At 57.0% G+C, this 18,182-nt stretch overlaps 1 protein-coding gene across 1 annotated transcript; it reads left to right on the top strand.

The window, feature by feature from the left end:
* Position 1: 1 nt before the first annotated feature.
* On the top strand, positions 2 to 17,060 carry GBA2 (glucosylceramidase beta 2; the record flags this gene model as incomplete). The annotated part of the gene is made up of 18 exons (XM_026044984.1): positions 2 to 120; positions 3,549 to 3,640; positions 3,951 to 4,066; positions 4,787 to 5,005; positions 6,753 to 6,992; positions 7,579 to 7,681; positions 9,244 to 9,397; positions 9,899 to 10,024; positions 10,430 to 10,614; positions 10,941 to 11,045; positions 11,777 to 11,884; positions 12,259 to 12,410; positions 12,592 to 12,698; positions 12,842 to 12,984; positions 13,305 to 13,420; positions 16,402 to 16,593; positions 16,669 to 16,859; positions 17,036 to 17,060. Coding segments are annotated over 18 exons (2,493 nt in total), but the record flags the coding sequence as incomplete, so codon positions are not given.
* Positions 17,061 to 18,182: the final 1,122 nt, after the last annotated feature.

Genomic DNA, 18,182 nt, shown 5'->3' with positions numbered 1-18,182 from the left:
CGTGGCGGCGCACGGCTGGCGCCTCTGCCTCGCGCACCGCTTCGAGGAGCCGTGGCAGCCCTACGGCGCCGCCGACGTGCCGCTCGCCGAGGTCCTGCGGCACCTCGGCCTCTGCTGGCGGTACGGCGGGGACGGCGGCTCGCGGCCCCGCGTGGCAGCGTGCGGGCCCCGGTGGCTTCGCGTGGCGGGTGGCGGCGCCCGAGGTGGCTTTGGGAGGGGTGGCCCCGAGGGGCAGGGTATGGGGTGGGCACAGGGGACATGGTGTGGGGTGTAGGGTGGCCCTAAGTGCCATGCTGTGTGTGTGTGACCCCCAGGCGCAGGTGACATGGGGGGGGGGGCGACCCCTGCACCCCCTGTCCCCGGGACAAGCTGTGCTGCAGGGGTCCCCAAACGCCCGAGGGAGCGGGAAGGCCCCGGGATGAGGGCTCGTCCCGGACGGGCGAGCACGGAAAACGCCCGTGGGCTGCGCGAGGCGGCTCCCCTGGGCAGGCAAACGTGGGTTTTGTGGAAAACGCTGTGAAACGCTGCGGGCCGATGCGGCGTTCGCGAGGCCCTCCGAGGCGCAGCAGGGCCTGCTGTCGTGAGCCAGGAATACCCGGGATAACGCGCGGCTGCTCTTTGGACGCTGGCCGTGCTTTACAGCCCCGCGTGCGCGCGAGGCTGGCGCCGCCGTGCGTGGCCGGGCGCGTCGCTGGGGTGCGTTTATCACCTCTGCTCTCGGAGCTCTCTTTTTTTCCTGCTCCTGCCTCCCGTGGTTGGAGCAGGGGAGATGGTGCCGGGATGGAGGCGGGGAGCTGAGGACGGATCCTGATGGAGGGCGGATAAGGACCTGGGCCGTGCGCCGGTTTTGCCGGAGCAACCTGAGCTAATGCAAGGCCCGAGTTCCCGGGAAGAGCGCGTGGAGGTTGTGGGGAATAAGGGCTTCTGGAAGGAACAGCTGCTGCAGGGGCAGCGCAGCCCCTGCCGCGCTCGGCTCCACGAGGATCTGCACCCCCTTGGGAGACCCAAGGGGTCACCTTCGGCTTTAAGGAGGCAGCAATTTGTCCTGTGCCCTGTTTTCCCACTCGTTCCAGCTTGTACAGCTTCTAGGAAAAGGGTTTAAGCTCCAAAAACTCTCCCTTTTTTTCTCTTTCCAGCAAGACACTTAAGGCAAAGAGAAGCTGCTGCTTCTTGCTCTGCTCAGCCCTATGGAGCAGACAGGTCCCTAAGCCGCTGCAGGGGCCCGGGCTCCCTTGTGGAGTGGCTCCTGTCCAGGTGCAAAGGAGAGGCAGCCCCAGGTGCTGCTCATCACTGAGGCCATGTGGAAATGGCCAGGCCGGGGCCCTGGCTCTGGCTCCCGCCCGGGAGAGCCCGACCAGGAAGCCGGCTGGGTGTGGGAGCGCCGGCCGGCCGGCTCGCCGCGTGGCTGCGGTGGCTTTTCCGGCCCTTTGAACAGGGATGTGAGCGCACCGAAGTGCTGCGTCAACAGCATGCCTTTCCTGGCGCCCGTGAAGGCGCCGTGGGGCTGGTGCCGCTGGCTGTACCCAGCCCGCGTGCCGCCTCTGGGCTGTGGTTTGGCTGCAGAGGCAGCCGCGCAGCTAAAGCCCAGGCGATGGAGCTTCAGGCCTGGCCTAGTGCGTGGATTCGGACCACCGAAATGGCCTTGGGACTCCAGGCTGCTTTCATCCCAGAAAGTCCAGGGTTTCGGGAGCAGCAGTCCTATCCTGCGCTGATTCAGGTTCCTGTGTCACTCTTGGGCTGAACCTCTGGTCGACGTTGTCCCCTGTTCCTCTCCTGCAGCCCGGACACGTAGCATGGCGCGACTGGGATATCAGCAACTCCAGGATATCAGAAACTCCAGCCTGGTATTCTTAGGCCATGGGTTATCAGGGCTCATAGGGATCATCCCTATGTTGAAACACGCAGCTGGAAGCAGGCAAGTGTGCAGTTGGGGAACTTTGCCCCCTGGCACACGCGGGCACAGGGGACAAGGTGGCTGCCGTGCTGGCAGGGCACGGGGGTCTCCGGAGGGGACTGGGTGCCGCTCCGCAACGTAGCCGATCCGCTCTGGAGGATGTTCGTGGCCCGGATCCAGGGCGATGGGGAAAGCCGGGTGGTGTCTGGACAAGTTGTAATTCCCTTGCCAATTTGAATGGAAAAGGATGCCCCCCAGCCCTGCCGCGGCGGGAGGTATTGCAGAGCACGCGGCCTTGCTCCCAGGGACTTTGCAGCCTGGGAGGGTTGATAATTAGCAGAATTACATGGGGAGTCGCCCACGTTCGCTCGCCGGGATCTGTGATGTGACAGGGAAAGGAGGGAGGAGCTTGCTGCCAAGAATAAAACTTGGGCAATCGCAGGCTGTAAATTGAGATGTTTTTCCATGATATGATCATGAAGCAAGTGCTTTTACAACGCAGTGAACTCCCCAGGGAGCTGCAGGGCCCTTTAGCCTGGGTCCGTGCAAGCACCTCGCTTTACGTGTCCATAAACCCTTGATAGCAGCTGGATGTGCTCTCCGATGCCGGCGGAAAAGGCACGTCCTCGAGAGCCCCAGTGCCAAACCCCGGCTCCAGCAGCCTCACGCTGGAGCTGTCTCTGCTTCCAGAGAAGCAGTTGCAGCCGACGAACCCAGAGACAGGGGCAGGCTGCTGGAGGTGCTGGTGCCCAGGCCGGGCTGGTTCCTGGGCGTGCAGGGCCCCTTTGGAGCGGCCCGAAGCGGGCAGGCGCGGAGCTGCCGTGGCGGGAGCATGCTGCAGCAGGATGGTGTGGGGCCGTGTCCTGGGAAAGGGAGACCTGGGGGATTTGGGAAACTTAGAAAATGGCAAATAAAGGTGAAGTGGCCCCGTGGCTGAAAATGAGCTGCTTTGCTCGATGAGCTGCGTGTGCTGCCGCCCCGGCAGCCCGACCGGCTCCGGCCGCGCGGCGCCTCCGTCTCCCTGTTCCCTCAGGTTCAGCCGTGTCCCTTAGGCTGGCCATAGTCTGAGGCGAGCTCATTTCCTTGGCAGGAAGGCCTGACTGGGGGCAGTTAGTCAGGCAAAGCCGGTCTCTTTCCTGAGCTGGGAATGTAGCCGTGTTCCTGCCGCCCGGGCTGGCTCCGTTGCCTGGAGGGCTGCGATTCCCACCCTGCGGGGCATTCCATCCCCGCAGGGCAGCGTCTGGCTCCATGTGTGGCTCGGAGTACTCAGGGCAGCCGGGCTCGCCCCTGCTTTTTCGGGATACAGCTGGTAGTGCTGTGGGCTGCAAGAGCTTGCTGCCTCAGTGCAGGAGCAGGGAGCCCACGCCTGGATCCCTGTCCCGCCATCGGAGCGCTCGGTGTCCTCCCGTTGCATGCAGGATGTGGAGTGGCTCGGAGAGTTGCTCTGCTGGGAATCAGTGATTCCTGCCCTCTGCACAGCACGACCTCGAGGACAGGAGCTGTCACTGCACCGTGTCACTGGGACCAGAGGTTCCTGCCAGGCCTTGGCTTCCCTGCGTGGCGAGGCAGCTGGAATGTGGGCCAGCCGTGCGGTCTGGAGCGCTCGTGGAGAGGGGCCTGCTCCCGTGTCCTCACTGCCTGCTTCTCCTTGCAGATATTTCTTATGGTGGTACAAGAAAACCCGCCAGGAGAAGAAGTATCCCTTCATCGACCTGTTGTCTGCGGTTCCTCTGCAGCAGATCTACGGTGAGCCTCTGCATTGGGCAGGGGGTTGGTGGGCAGGGAATGCCAGGGTTTTCCTGGGACCCTGGAGCTGCTGCCAGGCTTTGGTGGGAGCTCCCAGGCCTGTGTGGTTGGGGTGAGATGGGCCAGGAGGGACAGGAGGGGGCCACCAGGCTGCAGGGCTGGAGATGGGGCGTGAGGAGTTGGGGACGGGCACTGGCGCGTTGGGCGCAGAGCGGGCACCGCAGAGCGAGAGGGGATCGCGGAGCTCCGAGCTCCCCCTGGGCCTGGAGCCGCAGGGAGCACCAGGACCAAGGTGCTCTGTGCTTGCCAGGGTGCCCGCTGGGCGGCATCGGCGGCGGCACCATCACCCGCGGCTGGCGAGGCGAGTTCTGCCGCTGGCAGCTAAATCCCGGGATTTACCACTACGAAACCGTCATCGCTGACCAGGTAGGCGGGAGCGCGCGGCAGCCCTGTCCCGCAGCCCTGTCCCTGTGCGCCTGGCAGCGCTCTGGGCAGCGCTGTGGGCAGCGTGGGCCGGGCAGGTGCCCCGGGGCAGAGGGCAGGCGCCGTAACGCGGCAGCGCTGACACCAGCCCGGCCTGGGCGCCCCGGCACGAGGGCTGCAGGGGAGGAGTGACCACAGGGGACAGTTGGTGGTGGCCGGAGGCTGCTGCCTCTGCAGCCCCACGGCCTCACGTCTCCCGAGCCCTCGTCCCAGCTGGCTGGGAGAGGGGCTCTTGTGTCTAGGGCTGTTGCCAACTCGCCTGTGCGTGGACTGTCCCTAAGTCTGCATGTTAGACATGGAACTAGGAAGGGGTCTCCTGAGCCTGGGGTTTTGTTCTTCTGAGGGGAATGTCTGGGACTTTACAAGGTTTGAGCCCAGCTCTGAGTGCCCTGGAGGCCTGGGCTCCTTGGGTGCCTTTGCCAGGCAGGAGGAGTTAGGCCTCCTAGGAAGGAGGCCTCTTAGGAAGGGCCTCATGCTGGGTGTATCTGCCAGCCCTCCGTTCTGGGAGGTGCTGGTGTCGTTGGGTTCGGGAGACCCTCCAAGGCAGCCAGGGCTCGGTGTGTGCGTGGAGCAAGAGCTGGACTGCAAGGACAAGCTGCTGGGTGCTGCGGGGGCCTCTGCCCTTGGGCTCCTCTCACCACTTTGCTCTCCTCTCCTGCCCAGTTCACAGTGTGTCTGCGGCGCAAGGGCCTGACCGTTTACCAGCAGGTGCTGTCGGTGGAGAGACCCAGGACGCTGCAGGACTGGAACTGGGGCTACTGTGGCCACTACGCCTTCTACCACGCGCTCTACCCCCGTGCCTGGACGGTCTACGAGCTCCCGGGGCAAAACGTGGTGCTCACCTGCCGCCAGGTCTCCCCTGTCATCCCCCACGACTACCAGGTAAGGAAGTGGTGGCCTGCTGCAGCCCTCCCCACGTGTTGGCTGGCACGGGTGCTCTTCACGATGGCAAGCAACGGGATTTTGAAGAGGACTGTGGCTGTTGTGGGGCTCAAATACCTGAGGAGCCTGAAGCCATTGTCACCTGTGGGTTCCCTGGTTAAGCTGTGGAGGCAGGTGCTGCTGCCACCTTGTCTGCAGCACTGGTTATCTCCCCACGAGTGGCTAAGGAGGGGAATTCTCCTGTGGATGGTGTGGCAGATGTGGCAGCCTCAAGGAAAGCGGGTCAGGCTGCTCCCCGCAGCAGCGGATATGCTGGAAGAGCGAGTGTCTGCGCCGGGCTGTGGCAGTGCTGCTGTTGCACGTCACGTTGGCTGGGACTTGGCAGAGCTGCTCGGGCAGGAATAAAGGGTGAGCAGAGCACACACAGTCCTGTCCTGTTAGTCTAGAGCCTACGTTAGTCTAGAGCAGCTTGACTTGCAGATCTTGTTTCTAGTTGGGAAGCAAAGACTTAGACTGATAAGTTTTAGACCCCAGAGCACTGCGTGCTCTGCCCACAAAGGCTGCAGGAGGTGAACGAGTTACTTGTCCTCTCTGTCTAGTTTTAAAAGTAGTGGAGGAACATGGAAAAGCAGAGCTAGTTTCTCCCCAGATTGCTTGCAGGTGGAGGGAAGCAGCCAGGCTGGGAACAGGTCAGGGATGGATGGAGGGTCCTGCTGAGACCTATGGTCCTGCCTGGCTGGTTGGTCCCAGCGCTCCTGGACTGCCACGGAGACAGATGTGGCCGAGATGGCCTCGTTCTGTGAGCTTCCCTCCTTACTTGTTTTTCTTTCCCAACCTGGTCTCTTCTGTCCTAAGATCCTGTCCAGAGTGCCCCCTTTTCTCTGGCCTGTAACATCCAGTCCTGGTAAGGCTCTGCCCACCCTAAGACTGTTGGTGCCGGGGTGAGGGGGATGCTCATTTTTCCTTGTTGCTGTTTGCTGACAGCTCTTCCTTTCCCTTTTGATGTGCTGGATTCTTTGTCCAGCTTGTTCCTGCCCTTGTTCCTATTCTGTGAGTTTCCCAACTCTTCTCCTCACAGCGTGGCAGCCCAACGGCTCTGCCCTGGCTGCATGAAGGGCCAGGGACTCGTGTTTTGGGAATCTCTCAGCCTATTCTTGTGGAGCAGCTGAGCGATTGGTCAGGGTGCTCCTGGGGGTGTTTTAGCTGGTTTCTGCCTGCCCTCCCCATGTGGTGGCTGTTTATTAGCTAGAGCTGACCCACGGCAGTCTCTGCTTGGCAGTGCTGCCTGGGCAGGAGCAGCCCCTGCAGAAATAAGGAAATTCCAGGCCCTGGCAGTAGGGGATGCCTCGCTGATCCCACTGTGCATTCCCAGCCTTGGTGAGGACAGGCGGCTCTGCTGAGGGGATTCCTGGCTCTCACGGTCCCTTGAGAACCAGGTGAATTGGTAGCTGCACGTGTTGAGAACTCAAGATGCATTTGGGTGTTAGACTCAGTTTCATCTGCTGCACATGGAGCAAGGAAACCCTGCTTGCTCAGGGTTCATGACCTGAATCTTGTATTGCCTGGCCCCACCATTCCTATGATCCAGGCTGGCAGAAGACTCCAGATGTGGACGTGAAAGACTGAGCCATTCCTTGTGTTCTTGCACCTGCCCCATCCCAGGCTGTTTCCCTCTGGGAGAAGCAGTGCTCGGAGCAGCTGGCTGCAGAGTGTGAGCTCTCTGTGTGGTGGTGTGTGTCTCTGCTAGGACTCCAGCCTGCCCGTGGGAGTGTTCATCTGGGAGGTGGAGAACGGGAACGACGAGGACGTGGAGGTCTCCATCATGTTCAGCCTGCAGAATGGCACGGGAACAAAGGAGGACAAGAGAGGAGGGCACTGGAACGAGCCCTTTGCCTTTGAGAAGGAGGGCACGCGGGTGGCTGGAGTCGTCCTGCACCACTGCACTCCCGTGAACCCCTTCAGCCTCGCTATCTCTGCCCGCGAGAAGGTAAAGGGCCGGCTGGTCCGTGGGGATCTGGGGCTCACAGCACCCCTCGTGGTGGGGACACAAGGGCAAGACATGAGCGTCCCATGCGGCAGAGGTCTGGACTATCATCCCTAGGAATGATCCCGTCCTGCTCCGTCCCTGCTGTTTGGTGGGTGTAGGGAGAGCTGTGTAGCCCTGGTGTCCGTGGGCTCTTTCTAAGCAGCTGGGGAAGGATGGATGTGTGATGTGCCTTGGGTTAGCACCACCCCTGGCACTGCTGGGGCAGGAGTAGGGATGTGGCTCCAGGTAGGCTCCAAGCAGCACCCTGGGGAGTGGGACTCCTGTACAGAAGCTGTGGGTGAAGCTTGCAGGACACCTGATGGATAGATGTGGAATTAGCATTGATGGACAACGTGCCAAATGTGAAATCAGGGCTGCAGGACTGGGGATAATTTGTTGTTCTCTCTCTGTCCCACATAGAATCCAAACTAGGGGCTGATATTTGAGGGAATTTGATCTCATCTTATGCAGCAGAGATGCACAAGGTGCTCTCGTTACCTGCGCTTTGGAGGCAGCCCTGACCTTGACACAGGCTTTTCATCCGCAGGCTGGCACCAGAGTTTCCCACTTCACTGCATTCAATCCCACGGGATCAGGTAAAGAGGTGTGGCAAGACCTCCTCCAGGACGGCCAGCTGGATTCCCCTGCGGGTGAGTCCTCCTTTCTTTCCAGGGCTGAGGCCAGGCCTGGGCAGATGTGAGCAGGGGGAGCCTCATAGCAGGGAGCAGAGCTGGGTTCCCTTCCTTCGACTACCAGAATTTGGTAGCAGTGACTGGAGGAAGCTCTTTCAGAACTGAATAGAGCAGATCTGTCCCTGTAGATAGGTCCTTCCTGTGCCTTGTGCAGTGCAAGGTAAAGGCCTGAAGTGGGAGAAGCTCTTGAGAAGGCTGTGCAGGGCCAGCAGGTACACAGAAGGGCTGACTCACCTGTGGTTGTTATTTGGCTCTTGCTCCTGGTGTGCTTGGCCAGCTCCCAGGTCCTGGGTCACTTAGGCTGCTTCAAAGGGGATTTAATCTATGTCTGAATTTCCATTTAATTTCATTATCTTTCTGTTCTCGTTGTGGTTTCATGACATGAGGGAAGGTTCTCCAAAACCTAATTGTACCACTTCAGAGCTGTTCTCCACTATATATTTTGTGGGTACTAATATCTCCCTAGACTGATCAAAATCTTCCTGGCCATATCTTCTTTGACTGATATCCAGCCACCTTCTCTCGATTTAAGTTGTCAGTGCTGGCAGTGATGCCAGTTTAGATTTGCCCTTGCAGTGGGCATTAAGCACTTCTCAGGTTCTGGTGCTAGCATAGTTTGCTGTCACCTTGTTACTACGTGGTTTTCCTGAAGCTCTCTGAAATTTCCTGGAAAATTCCACACCATTCTCTGCTGTCTGCTCACTTCCTCTGCAGAGAGCCTTAAAATGGACTCTTGCAGCCCTTGGCAATAACCTGTTAAGGCTGCAATAAGAACTTGACCATTTGCCAAGTGTCCTGGCCAGCGTTTAGCCAAAAATAATGTCGACAGGTTCAATGATGCTGGTGCTGAGCAAAAGCAAAAAAAGTGTGTAGCTGGGGTTATGTAAAGCATCTGTGTAGATGTTTCCGGAGACATATGTTGCTTGTCTGCAGAGCAGCCTCAGAGCTGCACTCCGAGCTCTTGAGGCTACCGGGATGTGGTTTTTCTTCTGTGCAAGCTGAGCATTATCATAGTCAGCATCTTGTGCTGCAGTTAAAATGGTTGCCTAAATGAGTTTACCTGGCACACGTGTCGGGGCCAGCGTGTAATTATCCAAGCCCCCAAGGGCCTTTTCTTAAACACGGGCACAATTCAACACTCTTCCAACGGCTGGAAAGAGGACTAGTGTTTGAGTGATTGCTGCTGCCACCAATGCAGAGGCAATTACTGAGTAATGAGGCACTCGGTCCATTCCACTCGTGCTTGGTGACTTCTGTGCCTAATTTGCTGCTCTGTTTATTTGGTTTTTTATTTTTAACCCCTGGGCCTATGGCAGATATTTTTTCCTGTTTGCAAAAAGCAGTTACTCACGTGCAGTAGCATCATCATTGAGATGTCTCAGGTGCTCTCCCCCGGTCCCAGCGGGGCTGGAACATGCCCAGGTGGCCCCGTGCCCTCAGGACATCACCCTTGGGACATCACCCCCAGCCCCTCCGGGCTCGGCAGCCTTTCCTTGTCACTTGTGAATGCTTTTTGGCAGGTAGAAGTGCCCCCACGGAGAAGGGAGAGGTGGTGGCAGCAGCTGTGTGTGCCAGCTGTGCAGTGCCTGCCCGAGGGCACGGGACGCTCGAGCTGGCTCTGGCGTGGGACATGCCCCGGGTTCACTTTGGCTCCAAGGAGAAACTTCACCTCAGGTGGGTGGATGGTGTGCAGCTGCGTGGGAAGCCACAGAGAGCCTGGCCTTGATCCTGGAGCGCCCTCTTTCTCCTCCCTGCTTTGCGACTCCGGCCATGAATGCAGCCCCAGGAACCTTGTGCTACCTCCTGTTCACAGCCATGGCCCTGTCAGCTCATGGGAAGAGAGACCATCCCCCTGCGCGGGGGCTGTGTGACCCTCTTTCTGACACTTTTGCTATCCTTTAGGCAGTTTTCAGCACTGCTTGTTGATGTCTCAGCTGCCACAGAGACTTAGACCCTCCAGCTCTGTCCCTGTACCCCCAGTGCTGTCTTGTTGCAGGGAGTCTTTTCTATCCCCGAGCAATCCCACTAGGATTCTCGGATGTAGGATGATATTCTCCATCCTGCAGTCCAGCTTCTCTCCCTTCCTGGGGATGGCCAAGGGGGTGTCAGGGCCTTCCACACGTGCCTGAGCCCTGGAGACAAGCAGTGTGGTCGCTGACAGAGCTCTGTTCGCAGGCGATACACGCGCTATTTCAGCAGTGAGGGTGATGCTGCTCCTGCCCTGTCTCACTATGCTCTGACCCGCTACGAGGAGTGGGAGAAGAAGATTGAAGAGTGGCAGAAGCCCATCCTGGAGAACAGGTGAGCTAGATGAGAGCAGCACCCCGTGCAGAGCAGCTTAGAGCCCTCTTGGCCAACAGCACGAGGCTGAAAAGTTGGGGCTGGGTGTCCGGGACGAGCTGGCAAGCGGCAGCAAGGTGAGCAGGACAGTGGTCCCCCCTGCCCAGCACAGCTCTGTCGCGTGTGCTGAGGGCAATGCAGCAGGGAATCTGTGTCCGTGTCGGCGCTGGCCCTGGCTCTGGGAGTACAGCGTGATCCCTGCTGGCTCATGGGGCTGCTGGGAATGGCAGTGCTTCTCTTTGGGGCTGGTTGTGTGCTCTGGTGGCCTCCCCATGGGGTCCCAGGCCAGACCACCTGGGTTGCTAGTTACCTGTGCCCAGGCTCCCTGCACTGGTGCCTGTGACTGAATTTCCCTTTTCCCTGCAGCCAGCTGCCTCCTTGGTACAAGTCGGCCCTGTTCAACGAGCTCTACTTCCTCACGGACGGGGGGACCATCTGGGTGGAGCTGCCCCCCGACTGCTGCGCAGAGGATGTGCAGGGCCCGGCGGGCGCTGGCCTGTCCCAGCTCCTCCCCGTGCTGCGGGAGTACGGAAGGTTTGCTTACTTGGAAGGTAACTTGCAGAGAAGTGATGGACAGTCCCAACACCTCCCTCTCCGTTGCTGCTTTGCCTGTGGTGCAGCAGCTTTTTGCATGCTGCTGGGTAGGGAGCTGATTAGCTGTTCCCCCCAAACCTGCTGTGGGGTCAAGCATGGTGCAGCATGAAGTCTTCCCCTGGATGACCTGCATGGGGAATGCAAAGTGTCTCCTCTAATGGGAATCCCTGCGTATGCCAGGCAGAGGGCCCAGCCTTGGGCTGTGTGGGAGGGAGGATGTGCCTCTTCTTTACCTTTCTTTGCAGTAGGTCTCCTGTCCTTTACCCTCCCTCTGTGCTTGCAGGCCAGGAGTACCGCATGTACAATACCTACGACGTGCACTTCTATGCCTCCTTTGCTCTCATCATGCTGTGGCCCAAGCTGCAGATCAGCCTGCAGTATGACATTGGTGAGTGGCCCAGGAGACCTTAGCTCGACTCCCGCTGATGTCTTGAGCTACAGGAGACATGGAGGATTTGGGACTGCTTCTGCCTAGAACTAGGTGCTGTAGAGTCAGCATTCCCTCCATTCTCATGCCCTGGGGCTTGTGAGCACTTAATTTTTTTTCCTATCTGCTACTATTCAGCATTTCTCCGCTGAGCGCTCTGATACCCTCTGGGTATCAGAGTTGGGCTTAGGATGCAGAGTTGGACCTACCTGGCTGAGGAAGCCCTTGGTCCTGATGGTTCTCTTCCCGTGTCCCTTGAGGATGCATCCCTTGAAGACGGAGAGGAAGTATGTCTGTTGGCAGACCCTGATGCTTTGGGCACACCTGGAGGTCACTCTGTATACTCAGCCAACAATGATCCCAGAGGGGAAATGGTCAGAGTGCAGGTGAGCTGAGAGGCCTGAGCCTGCTGGGCTCCTTGGTGCTGCCACCACCTCAGTTAGGACAGTGTCACACGAGGGCCTTGTGCCCCTGGTACGAGGTAAAGGACAGGGTCATGCCTCCCCTGCTGAGAGGAGCCTGGGAGCAGCCTGATGTCCCCTTGTCCCTTTGCAGGGTGCTGGCTCTTGCATCGCCAGCCCCAGTTGGGCTGGTGTGCTGCAAACACAGTGGGGCGCTGGTGGCCTGTGGTTGGGGCTTGCTGTCACAGTGCCCCACGTGTTCTCATGCTGCTTGTTCTTCCTCCTCTCCAGCTGTCACAGTGGTAAATGAGGATGTCCAGCTGCGGCAGTACTTGATGGGTGGTGAGACAGCCCAGGTGAAGCTGAAGAACGTGGTGCCACATGACATTGGGGAGCCAGGTATGGCTGGCCAGGACTCCTGAGAGCTGAAGCGGGTGTGAGGCTGTTGACACAGCTCTTAGTTCCTCTCAAGCTGTAGCACAGCCCGTGCTTGGGAGAGCTGGGTGGTGCATGGAGCACGCTGCTTTTGGGAGCAGAAGGTTTGGATGGCCCTCACTGTTCGGGGAGGTGATGGTGACGCAGGTTGTGCTCTGTGAAGGCTACACAAGGGAGGCATGGTGAACTACAGCAGCAGGAGGAAGGCTGCTCTCAGGACAGATGGCACAGGATGCAGTCAGTTATTTTTGGTGCTGCTTGACCATAGCACTCCTGGGACCTTGTGCCTGGGCAGAGGAATGGGTGTCCTGTTGCACGTGTGCTCTGTCCTCGCACAGGTGACGAACCGTGGCAGCGTGTCAATGCCTACCTGGTGCACGACACAGCCAACTGGAAGGACTTGAACCTGAAGTTTGTGCTGCAGGTTTACCGTGACTACTACCTGACACAGGACTCCTTGTACCTGCAGGACATGTGGCCAGTCTGCCAGGTACTGAGGGGACAGTCCTGCCTCACAGGCTCTCGCTGAAGCCATGGGGAAGGAAGCAGCATCCTCCCTGTGATGCTCAGGGAGCAGGGACAAATCATTCCTAAAGAGAGCATGAGGGGCAGTTTTGGGAGCAAACTGCAGAGGGTGCTCAAGCTGCATGCCCATCTCGTGCCTCCCCCAGGCTGTGATGGAGTCGGAGCTGAAGTTTGACAAAGACAACGATGGGCTCATTGAAAACGGTGGCTTTGCTGACCAGACCTACGATGCGTGGGTAGTAACAGGAGCCAGGTGAGCAGGAGACAAGTGGGTGCAGAGCAGGGGGAGGATGGCAAAGTGGGACATGCCAGCAGGACATCCCCGCCGTGTTGTAGGGATGTGCACAGGCCAGGCTGTATCCAGCATGGCCAATGCTGCTTTTCTTTATTCTGCAGTGCCTACTGTGGTGGGCTCTGGCTGGCAGCTGTCTGCATGATGTGCAAGATGGCAGAGGTACTGGGTGACCGTGAGACCATGCAGAAATACTCTGCCATCCTGCAGAAGGGCAAGGAGTCGTTTGAGAGGCTGCTCTGGAATGGTGAGTAGGGACCACTAGAGTGGTCATGGTCTGCTTGGGAACTAGGGTACAAGTCCTCCTCAGTCCCCAAGCCGCTAAGCCTGGGGAAGGGAAGGCAGGGAGAAGCCATCTCTCTAAATGGACAGGAAGGAGCAGGTACCAGCCAGGGAGGGATGTTGTCCCCCACAAAAGGAGGCAGGGGAACAGAAGGGGTATGCTGTCAAGGAGTAGCTTGGGAAGGAGGGGAACGTCTTGGGGGAAAAAAGTGCCACCTTCCTGCCTTGCTGGGGGGATTAGGAGCAGCGTGCACATGGAATACAAACGTTTAATGTCTCTTCCAGGAAAATACTATAACTACGACAGCAGTGGGAACGTCACTTCCAGAAGCATCATGTCAGACCAGTGTGCTGGGCAGTGGTTCCTTGGGGCTTGTGACCTGGACCAAGGACAGTTTGAGGTAAGAGGAGGAGCAGTGTGATCCAGGGCAGCTGGGCTGCAGGGAGCTGGGGCCTTGCACCAGGGGCTTAGGCATTAGTCTGATAGCTGCTGGTGCGGGAGACTCTGACCCACTCCTGTGCAGTCACAGCACACTGGAACAGAGCCCTTCATGCAAATCAGTGCAGCTCACTTGTCTGAAATAAATTTGTGAGTAGAGTATGGGATAATAGACTAAATGGATATGGGATAATAGACCAGTAGACTAATGGGAGTGTGTGATCTGTAAAAGTGAACTTGCTTCAAAGAAGTTCCTACTGGAACTCTTTGCAAAATATTACTTGATTAAAAAGTGCAGAAAATGTCTCAATTGTTGATGGCCACCTTTAAGTCCTGAATGAAAATAGATCTTGGGTCTCCTATTTGGAGCCCTAAAGTCCGTTTGTTTGCAAGAGAAGGCTTCACTAAGATAGTTCTGTCAGATGTTATTATTGTAACTCCCAGGACATGAGAGGGTGGTAGAGAGCAATCGGTGAATTATCTGTGAGCAGCAGACAACCGACAGGCCTCACTACTGGTCAGCAAAGCCCTCTCTAGTGCAGTGGGACAGGTGAAAGCTTTGTGTGTCTGAGAGAAGGCAGAATGATATGATCAACAGCACGAGAGCAATGAACCACTTTGTTAGTATTTGAGAGAAGCTTGAGATAGCACAGAATGCTTCCAGGATAGGCTAAACGTGCTGGGGTTTAATGGGGACTGCTGGTTTCTGATTGTGGCCTTCTGTATTCACTCCAGTTCAGGCTGCTTGAGCAGGGAAACTAGGACTGGGCCCAGAACTGCATCAACATCTTGCCTAGGCCCCATGCAGTGATACCCAAACATCCCTTTATGAGGAAAATGATAACACCAGTGCAGTCAAAAGCTTCACCTGCCTCTTCCTTAGGCCTCGGGCTTGCCTTAGGGTATCTCTTATCTCCTGTAAATAGTGAGCTCTGAGCTCACTGGAGCCTTTACTAAACTTACAGTGTGCAGTAATACAGTTTTGTCCACATGCTGTTTTGATTTCTCTGCTGTTGGCACCACTCCTGTGTTTGTCACTACGCTAGCACACTCCTGCTGCGTGCCCAGGTCAGCAATGAAATCAGAAGAAAGAAAAGTCTCTGACCCCAATCCGGGAGGAATTCTGCCAGAAAGAGAACTTCACACAGCCCCCTCCGCTAATTCCCTCTTCCTTAACAATACTTGCACTTATTCCCAGCTACACTGGAAAAAAAAATACAGTATTTGAGGCTTGACTTTAATGCAGATAAAAAGGGATATGCCTTTTCTTGATATGAATTTCCAAAAGTTGCCTTTGGAAAGCTTATATTTCGTTTCATCATCCTTTCTATTTCCTCTGGCCATGACTGCAACAAACTTGCAAGAAAAATCTGGCTGAGCTGGATTAATGAGCCAAGGATGACGTGACCTTCTGCTCTCACAAAGTGCTGTAACACTCGCTGTGTTCCAGGTCCAAAGCCATCGCTCCCAATTTGGTCATCCCGAAAAGCCCGTGTTCTAGTTATGCTAACATAGGATGAAACTAAACAGCCCTCCTGTTGCAACATCCCTGAGTTGAGCTCTGCTTCTGTCCCACAGGCAGTGATCTCTGCAATAATATTTCTTAGTATTACTGTAACACTCAAAGTGGTGGAAAAACACTGTTAACTTTTAGCTGTGTGCAGAAGCATTTGATCTCCACGCAGTACCTCACAGCAGCTCCACTGCTTTTTATTTGGCTCATAGGACTCTTAATGCTTTTTTAGCTGCTTTTGTAAGAGCTTACTCAGCGTAATTATTTCTATTTTGATCTCCTAAGTTGAGCTATTACCCTGGGTTTGAGCAATTGATTTTTCTTTTTTTTGCTTTCTCTTCTGGGAAAAAGATGTTTTTCACTTCCCCCTGAAGTTTTCCTTGAAATGACTACTTAGCTAGAAAGTCACCACCACTTTCCCTGCAACTCCTCTTATACTTTTAACCTTTGTTTGACGACATCACTTCAGTTTTTTCAAAACCAGACATAGAAAACATCAGGCATCCTCTCTATCCCAGCCTGAGCTCTTCCATGCCACTTGCATCACCAGCCAATTACAGAATTTTAGAAGTTAAACTTCTCAAAATTGGTCTAAAGCAAGCCCAGTTCTTTTTCTTTTTTCAATCGAGTGGAGCTCCGGTTAAGTGTCTAGTTGTGACAAGTGTAAGTGACTTACCATGGCTATCTCATTCATGTGATTCTTGAGACTTACTCATATAAGTCTGAGGTGCCCAGGATCCTGCTCAATTTGCTACTTGCAGTGGCCAGTTTTGAAGGAGGAACCTAATGCTATTCATAATGCCCACCTCCTACCTGGCATCTGCATCCCAGTGTCATCACGTTCCTTACCAAAATCTTCTAGTTTGGCAAGAAGGTATTTTTGGCCCCATCTGGCCCCATTGACCCCAGACCCTTGAGGACTGTACCTGTTTTGACCATCTCTGCTTAGGTGGCTCCTCTCTTCTAGGCACTGCAGTGCCTGTTTTAGCTGTGGTAGCTGATGGAAACAAACTGATGGGAGGAAAGAACAGAACACCAGTTTCCCCAGGAGGACATGTGGGACCCTAGATACTCATTACCTTGAGAAACATGCAGCCGTGAGCAGGAACAAAGGCTGAGAGTTCAAACAAGGTGATTGTGAGTGGGGTTGGCCTCATCTCCAGATCAAGTTCCTACGAGAAGCAGTGGGTTTCACTAGCGACTGAAGGTTAGAGGCTCTTCATGGAGTCATGATAATTAGAGATGTTATTGGACTTCCTTCAAAGGAGCTGATGTGAAGTTGTGCTGTGCTCTGAAGAGAACCAATAACGGCCTCTTCTAGCCTAAAATTTAACCCTGGCTGAGGGGAATGAGTAACCACCGAGGCCAAGCGTACGTGGCCTTGAGTGTAGGGCCAAGGCCGTGCACGCTCTGCCTGTCTCCATGCGCAGGTCTTCCCCAAGAGCCACGTTGCCAGCGCGCTGAGGACCGTCTTTGAGAAGAACGTGCTGGGCTTCGCCGGCGGCACCATGGGCGCCGTGAACGGCATGATGCCCACGGGGGCGGCCGACACCTCCAGCGTGCAGTCCAAGGAGGTGTGGGTCGGCGTGGTCTACGCCCTGGCTGCCACCATGATCCAGGAGGTGAGCTCTGGGCCTTGAGGGACAGCCAGCCCTGCGCCCTCTCCTTGTGCTGATGGCCTCTTACCTCTGCTGCAGGGCCTGGTGGAGGAAGGTTTCCACACGGCGGAGGGCTGCTACCGCACGGTGTGGGAGAAGCTGGGCATGGCCTTCCAGACGCCCGAGGCCTACTGTGAGAAGAAGGTGTACCGCTCGCTGGCCTACATGCGGCCCCTCAGCATCTGGAGCATGCAGCTGGCCCTGGAGCGCAGGGCCGCGCGGGCGCCCGCGCCCCCCGCCCAGGCCGGCGCCCCCCGCCCGTGAGCGCTGCCGCGGCGCTGAGCGTGTCGGTGAACGTCCCCCGGGGACGGCGGCCTCGGCTGGAGGGCAGGGCCCCTGCCGCCGTGCCCTTCCCCACCCCCCGATCACGGTCAGACTCGTTTCCCTTCCCTTTCTCCTCGCCTAGCTCACAGATCATGCCCGTCCCCTAGGGGGGAGGCCTCCAGACACCAGTGCTGAGCATGAGGGCGTCCAGAGGCACCAATTATGTCTCCTCACGCTCATCAGTGAAAGGAGAAGAGCGGGATAAGGGGGCACTGCTGAGCCTCGTGCCTCCCTTTCCCTGTTGATCAGGGCTCTGCCAGCCTGCAGGACACGTGGCTTTCCCCAGCACGAGCTGGTTCCATCTCCCGGGAACGAACAAGACCTTTCTCCTTCAGGCTTTGTCTGGGAGAAGGCGGTGGGCCTGATGAGGTAGGAGGTGGCCTGCAGGGCTGAGAAGTTTGTGTGTGATGTGTATTTGTGCATATTAAGTGAGGACCTTGGACTAGAGCGGGACGCGGCTGCCTGCACCAGCGCCGCCTGCTCCTTGCTGCTGCACGTAGACACGTGGATGCTGTAGTTGTTCCTCTGCCTTGTAACTGCTGCAGACAAACAGGCTCTCCTGGACTCGCCCCTCGGCTCTGCCTGCACCTGCACTGAGCTGTGGGCCTGTCCCAGTGCTGGGGAGCCACCAGGAGCCACCTGCACCTTGGCCCAACGCGGGGCACGCAGGAGAGCTTGTGGCAAGTACAATCCTGTCCCTGGCCCGAGACAATCCGAGCCCAGATCCCGGCCTGCGTGGAGCAGCGCGGCCCTGGTCTGGCCCTGTGGCACCCTCCCTGCTGGCACAGCAGTGTCGCTCTCGTGAGCAGCGGAACAGATTTTACATTACGAATCATTTTAATTTAAGTTCTTAATAAATGATGATCCAACCCTCTGTCCCGTGGGGTGAGCCTTTTGTACTTCCTTTGAACACGCGCCCATGGTCTTCCTCCTTTTCCTTCAAAGCTCCTCCTAACCTTGGCTGGTTTGCACAGCGGTCTGGGTGGATGGTCTGTAGCAGCAGGTATGGGGCAGGCCTCAACCACAGGCTGCTGTCGTGGGCTTTTTTGTGTGTGTTTGTTGCGGGTTTGGTTCTTTGATGCCACTGTGTCTGTGGTAGGAGCAGAAATTCCCCTCTACCCAGTTGCACTAAGGTCCTAGGGTGCATTTTCGCCTTGTTCCCTACTCCTGTGCTCCGTTAGCATCCATGTCCTGCCCTCCTCAGCCCCGTGGGCCTCACTGTGGCTGCG

The sequence above is a fragment of the Nothoprocta perdicaria genome, unplaced genomic scaffold (assembly GCF_003342845.1).
Source record: "Nothoprocta perdicaria isolate Ctin4 unplaced genomic scaffold, notPer1 scaffold_393, whole genome shotgun sequence".
Taxonomy (NCBI): Eukaryota; Metazoa; Chordata; class Aves; order Tinamiformes; family Tinamidae; genus Nothoprocta; species Nothoprocta perdicaria.
This window is presented reverse-complemented; position numbering and strand designations above follow the sequence as displayed.